The 9,344-nt window shown below is 48.4% G+C and overlaps 1 protein-coding gene across 1 annotated transcript in view; it reads left to right on the forward strand.

Moving 5' to 3' along the window:
- LOC141161274 (uncharacterized) overlaps positions 1–9,143 on the forward strand; it is a 69,762-nt gene extending 60,619 nt beyond the window's left edge. The window contains exon 4 of the mRNA XM_073646071.1: positions 8,415–9,143. Within this exon, the coding sequence (XP_073502172.1) occupies positions 8,415–8,944 (530 nt within the window). The 3' untranslated portion in view covers positions 8,945–9,143. The remainder of the gene's footprint in view (positions 1–8,414) is intronic.
- The last annotated feature ends 201 nt before the right edge of the window (positions 9,144–9,344 follow it).

A 9,344-nucleotide genomic window follows, 5' to 3' on the forward strand; every position in this document is an offset into this window, starting at 1 on the left:
GGGACGTTGGAGGCACCAGCAGCTTCAAAAACTTGTCTGCTGCTATGACAAGGCTTTTTTGCCGCTGCTCTTTTAACCTGACGTAATTGCCTGTAGGAAAGAGTCCTCAATTTGCCCTTATCAGCACGCACACGTGTGTACTGTGAATCAGCTACATACTTCTTGATTGCCAAGACACTTCATCCTGATCATCGCACAATGTTGATTGTAGTCATGCCTTGACCTAAACACTCCACAATTTGTTGCTTCTCAGCAGCCGACACATCCTTTTTCTTTCCCATTTTGGCAGAAAATGTAGGCTGCTTAATAATGTGGGACAGCCTTCTTAAGTAGTCTTGCCGTTCATTGGAAACACCTGCCAAACTAATTAGCACAGGTGTCTGCAATTGCTTACAGTGATATAAAGAGCCCTGACACACATCACCATCAATGAGTTTAACTGACAAACAAACAAATTCTTCCCTTATCACTCCTAAACACTTTTTGCATAATAATTTGGAACGCAGTGTACGTGTGCTTTTCCACAAAACACCAGTGGTTCACGTAGTGAATCTTACAGTTCTAACTTGCCAACCGTGGTCTGTATGGAGTTGTTCAATAAAGGGCCTAAAATTAAGATAACATAGACGGGAGAGGTCTCTATGAATAGGAATTCCTAAGTATTTGATACCCTGTGAGGGCCAGGCAAAGGCAAAGTTGGACTGGATGGAATCCTGTATGGATTTGGGGAGGGAGACATCGAGGGCCTCAGACTTCGCTGCATTGATTTTAAAATTTGACCATGTAACAAAGTGATCTATTTCAGCCATAACAGCATGGATGGATATATGTGATTGAGTGATATATACTAGGACATCATCAGCAAATAGAGAGCACTTGTACTCGGTGCCTCCCACCTCAATCCACCTAATATTGGGGTTATGGCGAATTGATGAGAGCAGGTGCTCCGTCACTAGGATGTATAAGAGAGGGGACAGAGGACATCCCTGCCTTGTCCCATTGGTGATTGTGAAAGGTGATGAAAATGTTCTGATGCGCCCCCTGGGCCTTGGGACACCCGGAGCCGGACCCATTTTTGGTGGATGCTGGTGGTTGTAGTCTCCGTGGCGTCGACCCGGTTCCGTGGCTCAGGGCGGTCAAACCAGTGGCGGAACTATTTATGTGGTTTTGATGTTTAAATGTCCGACTACGCCACCCGTGGATTGCGGTCAGAGTGAACCGCCGCTGCAGGGCAGACCGCTGAGGCTGGTGTTGTGGGTGCAGCAGAGCGTAGCATAACTCCCCACGGGAGGAGTATAGCCTCAGGGCAGTGTATGCAGAGGATGAGGGTGATGGTGCAGGGCAGCAGCAGTAACGACACAGAGTCAGTGATGCAGTCCAGGGCCTTTACTCACAGTTCTTATTATCCAGACCACTTCTGCAGGTAACGGCTGCCCACGTCGTACTGTGCTCACCAGGTGAGGGGCTCAGACAACTCCCAGATAACTTTGGAGCGCTTCACAGGACCCCCGTTCTTTGTCCTTTGTCTGGCCTTTCTTACCAACCCTTCTGTCCGGCTGCCTCGGGCCTCTTCTTGGTAAACTTGGCGCCAGTTTCCCTGACCCTATGTGGTGCCTTCCTAGCGGGTGTAGCGAGGGGCTGCGCCACATAAAATGTCACAGCCTCCGGTTTCTAGCTGAGGGTCGTTTCCTGCCTCCACTTGTTTCAGGGACCGGTCTCCCCCTTTGGCCTGACCCCTCCACGCAGGTGGATTCGGGCGTGCGGTGGCGACTCGCCCGTCCGCACCCCTGGTATCCCTTCGTTCCTCGTTCCTGGAGCCTTCTCCGCTCCTCTTCCTTCCTTCTCCCTCTTCCAGGCCTGGGCCTCTGTTACTAGGTCCGCCTCCGGAGCAGAGCTCATGCAGAGCCCCTGCTCCCTGCCACTTCTGCTCAGACTTCTCTGCACTGAACTAAGATGGTGCCCACCTTTTATATTCCCTTCTCAATGCACCCAGGAACTGCTTCCTCCCTGCTCCTGCACTACAGGGTTCCCCTTCCTCAGTGTTCCCTCCCCCCACTCCAGCCAGGGACAGGGACTGTCGTGCCCATCTCAGGTCGCCCTGCCCCACGGCAATGTGGCGTAATGCATGCAGGTGTCGGGTCCTGATCCACACTACATCCTTACCTGAGAGTGAGATATCACACCTCTGGGTGAGGTGCAATACCTCTGTAGCAACCGAGCCCTCAGGGTGCTACAGTTCCATTTATCTTCAGCCTAGGTGACGTATTGCGATACAGGGCCGTGATTTTGGCTATAAAAGGGTCCCCTAGACCCCTACCTCAAGCTTTTTAAGAGAATCATATATGGCGTGCCAGGAGACTCTATGGAATGCTTTCTCAACATCCAACGAGAGTATCTAATTACAAATTTTTAACTGCATCTAGCCCAGGAAATACTTTGTGCCTAGTAGCAGTGTCTGCTAGTCAGCGGATTATCCCGGCTGTTAAGCAAGCTACACCCCCTGTAGTTTGGACACTTAATTTTTTCAAAGGAAATGCTTCGGGACCACGGGATACTCAGTGAAGAGCATCAGGAGGCACCCCAAGGCATAGGGGCTGGGACTGGCAGTAGGATGCCTTGCGGTGGACAGCCGAGCTCGATCCTTATAAAAGCTTTTTAACTGCAGCAGCTTTAGTGGACGCTACTGGAGCTGGAATTACGCGGCTGCTGGCATGAGACTTGCCCTCCAATAGATCCTTGTAAATGGATTTAAAGTGTATTCATTCAAATTAGAGAGACAATTTAAATTAAAAAGCTTAGAGCTGCCTCCACCACAGGGGGGCTCGCTCGACCCACCAGCGGACAGGCACCAGTATTGGGAGAGGGGGGCTGGCCATCAGGGTTCACCGCGGCTCTGGCACAAACCCGGCGACACGGAGGTGGCATGGGCAGGAGCGGACTGAACGTGTCGGCTTCTCACTTTTTGGATTTTAGAAGGGCATGACATGCCTATATCTGTGTCTCCCCCTCCTTTTACTCCTCCACCTCTTTTCTTTTCGCATGACTATATGTACTTGTCACTTTTCCATGTGTTAGTTGTGTCTTCTGAGCAGTTTGTCAGCTTTTGGACACCTTTGAAGGTGTTTTCTATGTGTTTCTATGTGTTTTTGTTTGCCTGCCATTGGTTTCAACGGTGTTCGACGAACAGTTCGACGAACAGTTCGGCGAACACACGGGTGTTCGACGAACCAAACCGAACTCGAACACTACGGGGGTGGCTCAACACTAATCGCCACTCACCATCTTGGTGGCCTCCTCAAAGTTTGTCAGGATGGTACATATGTCAGACATCCAGGTCCACTCCTGAGGTCTTATGTGTGGAGTCTGACCTGAATATCGACGGCCTTGTTGCAGCTGGTACTCCACAACTGCTCTCTTCTGCTCACAAATCCTTTGCAACATGTGGAGGGTAGAGATCCAACGTGTGGGGACATCACACACCAGTCGGTGTGCCGGAAGCTGCAAACGCTGCTGCAACACAGCAAGGGCGGCGGAAGCTGTAGCCGACTTGCGAAAATGAGCTGACAAGCGGCGTACTTTCACGAGCAGATCTGGCAACTCGGGGTACAATTTAAGAAACCACTGAACCACGAGGTTAAGCACATGAGCCAGGCATGGTACGTGTGTGATCTCACCTCGCCTCAGAGCCGCCACCAGGTTACGGCCATTGTCCCACACGACCATGCCTGGATGTAGGTTCAGCGGTCTCAGCCACAGATCTGCCTGCTCTTTCACAGCTGTCCACAACTCACAAGCAGTGTGAGGTTTATCACCTAAGCTTATGAGTTTCAGCACAGCCTGTTGCCGCTTGGCTGAGGCAGTACTGCAGTGCTTCCAGCTTGTAACTGATGTGGTGATATCTGAGATGGAGGCTGAACATGAGGAGGAGGAGGAGGAGGATGCACAGGAGCTGTACACTGTGGGGGCAACTCTGACTGACATAGGGCCCGCAATCCTCGGTGTGGGGAGGATGTGTTCCGTCCCAAGGTCCGACTGGGTCCTGGCTTCCACTATGTTTACCCAGTGTGCTGTCAGAGAGATGTACCGTCCCTGGCCACAAGCACTTGTCCACGTGTCCGTTGTCAGGTGGACTCTCCCAGTAACTGCGTTGTTGAGGGCACGGCAGATGCTTTTGGACATGTGCTTGTGTAGTGCGGGGATGGCACACCGGGCAAAATAGTGTCGGCTGGGGACCGAATACCGAGGGACGGCCACCGCCATAAGATTGCGGAAGGATTCCGTCTCCACCAGCCTAAAAGGCAGCATTTCCAATGCAAGCAGTCGTGAAATGTGCGAATTTAGGACTGTGGCCTGTGGGGCGTTAGCTGCGAATTTCCGCTTTCGTTCAAAGGTCTGGGATATGGACAATTGAACGCTGCGGTGGGACGTGGACGTGGACGTTGATGCTGTTTCTTGAGAAACTGCCATAACAAGTGAAGACTGAGAGGAGGGGGCATCTTTACAGTATGGACAGGGGATTGCCTTGCACACACAACAGGGGGTTCTATTGCACGCACAACAGTGGAAGAAGCAGTGGTGACACCCGCTGACACTGGTCGTGGACCCTGGGTTTCGCCCCACAAAGTCGGGTGCTTTGCTGCCATGTGCCTGATCATGCTGGTGGTGGTCAGGCTGGTAGTTTTGTCACCCCTGCTGATGCTGGCATGGCAGGTGGAACATATGGCCTTTTTGGGGTTATCAGCAGAGTCTTTAAAAAAATTCCAGACTCTGAAAGACCTACCGCTTGTACTGGCAACGTCCCTCGTGTTGGTGTTACGGGGAACGGTTGCCTGCCTTCTGTCTGCGGCCACCACACTGCTTCTTCCTGCCTGTTGGGGTACTCTGCCTCCCTCCCCCTGTGTGCTGCTGGCCTCACTCTGCATGTCCTCCTTCCACGTTGGGTCAGTTACTAGATCATCCACCACCTCCTCCTCTTCCACTTGCGCACCACGATCCTCCTCCTCACTTCCTGGCAATTGTGTCTCGTCATCGTCCACCTCTTGTGACAGACTGCCAACGTCGTCTTCCTATGGCCGTGGCTGTTCAAATATTTGGGCATCGCAACATGGGATCTCCTCTTCCACCACTTCAAGCGTATCAGGCGAGGGGCCCAAATATGGAAATGGACCAGTGAACAGCTCTTCAGAGTGTCCAAGTGTGGGATCACTTGCTGTCTGACGACACTCGGCATGGTGGGAGGAAGGAGCATCAGGGTGAGGAGGAGTATGCGGTCGAGACTCACGGCTACTAAGAGTTGACCGTGTGGAAGACAGACTGGAGGTGGTGGTGCCCAGGTAACTGGAAGTATTATCTGCTATCCAATTAATAACCTGTTCACACTGATCAGTTCTCAATACTGGTGTTGTTCTGTGCTTCCCTAGTAATTCGGTCAAGAAGTGGGAGCGAGAAGATGTGGCTGTTGGTTGTGGCACATTTTCACCTTGGCCACGGCCCCGTCCTCTGCACGCACCATCACCAGAACATCCACTTCCACGTCCCTTGCCACGCGCCTTGCCCATTGTAAATGAAGTAAAATAGCTTACACTCGCACTATCAATGGAAAAAGGGTAATAAAGAGTAGATTAGAACCGTGGAAGAGGAAAACCACAGTTATTGTTTACTGGGGTATACCACACTATTTAAATAGAGATATTTGCGGCTGAACAGTGAGCGACACACTCAAACTGCTTTTTTTTTAGATACCAAAGGCCCAAAACTGGATAGTACAGCGATTTGACCCGTGGAACTGCGAAACCACGCTGGGATGTCGGGCCTACACAAGACTATTTTCAACAGATATATTTTTGTGTCACAACAGTCAGGAGACACTACTGTTTTTCTTTACGGAAAAAACTACCAAAACCTGAATAATAGAGATTTTTTACCGTGGGATGGCAAAACCACAGTTATTGTTTACTGGGGTATACCATACTTTTTTAAATAGAGATATTTGCGGCTGAACAGTGAGCGACACACTCAAACTGTTTTTTTTTTTAAGATACAAATGGCCCAAAATGGATAATACAGCGGTTTGAACCGTGGAAGTGCAAAACCACACTTCTGTTTCTCTGGCCTACACCAGACTATTTTCAACAGTTATATTTGTGTCTGAAAAATCAGAGACACACTTTTTTTTTGGGGGGGGGACACACCAAAAGGTTAATAAGACGGGTATTTGTACAGTGTGAAGGAGGGAAAAAAAAGGAGGATTTAGATGAAAAAAAAAGGATTTTTCCTGGCCCCTGAGACCTGGAGCTAAGTCCAGCAATATGAGCAGCAGCAGCACACAGTACTGTAATGCAGCGTTTGCTGGTATAACCACTGTGTCTCCTATACAGCCTGCCTGCCTGCCTGATATAACTGGTATCTGGGATGGATATTAGTCCTGAAAAGGACTGCTTGTTTGTTCTGGCAGCCTTTACAGACCCTACACTAACTATTTTGCAGCTTATATCTCTCCCTAAATCAGCAGCGCTGTCCCTACACTGTCTAATCCGGAGCGACTGTGTCCAAGATGGCGGCGCCCGGTTTTAAATACTCGAGGTGACGCTGTGCAGCCAGACAATCACTGTAATGCCCACAACCAACATGGCTGCAGCATTACAGTGACTGGCTGGCAATCCCTGCATGTTCATTGGCTCTGTAAAGAGCGCCAAACATGCAGGGCGGAGACCCGAGCTCCCGCACGAGTAACCCGGAAATGCTCGGTGCTCGCCGAACATCCCGAGTAGCGTGATGCTCGGGCGAGTACCGAGCAGTGTCGAGCATGTTCGCTCAACACTAGTCATTGAGCATGCTCATCACACTCTCCAGAAGGAGACAGTAGGTAATACAGACAACTTCACTACTGGACAGTCACATCTGCAGTCATTGAGCATGCTTATCACACTCACAAGGAGGAGACAGTAGGTAATACAGACAACTCCACCACTGGACAGTCACATCTGCACAGTCTCTGAGCATGCTCACTACACTCTCCAGAAGGAGACAGTGGGTAATACAGACAACTTCACTACTGGACAGTCACATCTGCACAGTCTCTGAGCATGCTCATCACACTCTCCAAAAGGAGACAATAGGTAATACAGACAGCTTAACCACTGGACAGTCACATCTGCAGTCATTGAGCATGTTCATCACACTCTCCAGAAGGAGACAGTAGGTAATACAGACAGCTCCACCACTGGACAGTCACATCTGCACAGTCACTAAGCATGTTCATCACACTCTCTAGAAGGAGACAGTAGGCAATACAGACAGCTCCACCACTGGACAGTCACATCTGCAGTCATTGAGCATGCTCATCACGGTCTCCAGAAGGAGACAGTAGGTAGTACAGACAGCTCCACCACTGGACAGTCACATCTGCAGTCATTGAGCATGCTCATCACACTCTCCAGAAGGAGACAGTAGGTAATACAGACAGCTCCACCACTGGACAGTCACATCTGCAGTCATTGAGCATGCTCATCACACTCTCCAGAAGGAGACAGTAGGTAATACAGACAGCTCCACCACTGGACAGTCACATCTGCACAGTCACTGAGCATGCTCATCACACTTTCCAGAAGGAGACAGTAGGTAATACAGACAGCTCCACCACTGGACAGTCACATCTGCAGTCACAGAGCAGATGAGTGCTATATGATTTTTGTTATCCGATACCGCTCGGACCAATGTTATTCAATGAGGCCGTGCAGATGGATGATTTATTTTTTCACCTTCAATTTTTTGTGATTCACTTTGTGTGAAATTAGCAAAATGTCAGCCGGGCGACCGAAATTTTCCTGAACTGTATGAACAAAATAGTGAATTAAAAATACCTACCTTACCACTTCAACATCTCACCGCATTGCACGTCGATATAAGATGAGGCGCAGGGAACCTATGTTCTTCTGCAATCTCCACTTGGTGCTGGTCTTTTGGTACCAAGTGGAGATTGCAGAAGAACATACAAGTTGAGGTGCAGAGAACCTTTAGACGGGCATTGCCAGTGAGATGTGTAAGTGGTAAAGTATGGTGAAAGTGAGTATTTTTTGGCACTGTTTTTTCATACAATTGAGGAAAATGGTGGTGATCCGACTGACATTTTACTAAATTCACACAAAGTGAATTAAAAATAATTGAAGTTGAATTCAGTTAGTCTTGAACAGATTCTCTCATCTCTCCTGCAGACTTTTATTTTTTGTAAAGCTTTAAAATTACTCAAAACCCCAAACCTTGTGACTTAGAAGTTATTGGGGACAAGTTGTGGGACATTGGAATTAGCTGATGTCGCACCAGGATCTTCGGTGTCTGAGCGATCAGTGGACCTTGTGTGACACAGGATGGAATTTATCTGGATCTCTTCTTACCATGTATGTCTTGTCTTCCAGGAGTCGTCCCAATAGTGGTTCTCACTCATAAGACAGCGGGATCTCTAACTAAAACAGAGGGAATATTCAGGGACATCGGAGTCGACAGAATCTTTTCATTTGAGAATTACACCAGAGAAGATCACATGAAAACCAGAGGAAAACACGAAGAAGTCCTGAAATTCTTGTGTGAAGTCATTAAAGACGTTCAGTTTCGTGTGGAACAACCTCGAGATCCATCGGAGGAGATGAAGATGAGGAAGAAATTTGTACTCAACCACATTCATGAGTGTGGGATGAAGGAACAGCAGAGAAAAGTGGAAAAAGAAAAGGTCTTAGAACAAATTCTGAAAGAGAAATACCACAAGCAAAAGGAAGAAGAGACAAAGAAACGGAGGGAAGCAGAAGAGAGACAACAGCAAGAAGAATTCAAGAGACAACAGCAAGAGCTCCAATGGGAGAGACAACAAGATGAAGCCAGAGGCTGGAGAGAAAACCAGGAGAAGAAGAAGAAACCCAAAATGTTTGAAATATTTTACAAAAAAAAATGATTCATAAATGAAAAATCAAGACTAGATGATGGACACTCATGCCAATTACCGGTATTCTAGATTCCCAGCTGACATGTCTCACCATAACCTGCTTGTTCAGTGTCTTTACATATAAGACGCATTGTGAGAATAAATAACTCAACATGAGTAAATCCATTAGAGGAAAACTGAATTTGATAAAATATTGTATTTTACAGAATCTGATTTTTTGTTTCATTCATTTCTCTTGAATTCAGCAAGTTGGCGGCTGATCTGTACAACCCAGTGCACAAGGACAGTTATCTCAATGAGCTGAGGAAGAGAGAAGGAAGCAGATTAGAGGTAAAAAAAAGTAGCAGAATAACAGAGGTAGAGCAGGGACAGCCCAAAGTGAAAAGAAAGGTGAAAGTTGGTGACATTT

The sequence above is a fragment of the Phyllobates terribilis genome, unplaced genomic scaffold, assembly GCF_046119375.1.
Source record: "Phyllobates terribilis strain yellow unplaced genomic scaffold, ASM4611937v1 Scaffold_9__5_contigs__length_417890890, whole genome shotgun sequence".
Classification (NCBI taxonomy): domain Eukaryota; kingdom Metazoa; phylum Chordata; class Amphibia; order Anura; family Dendrobatidae; genus Phyllobates; species Phyllobates terribilis.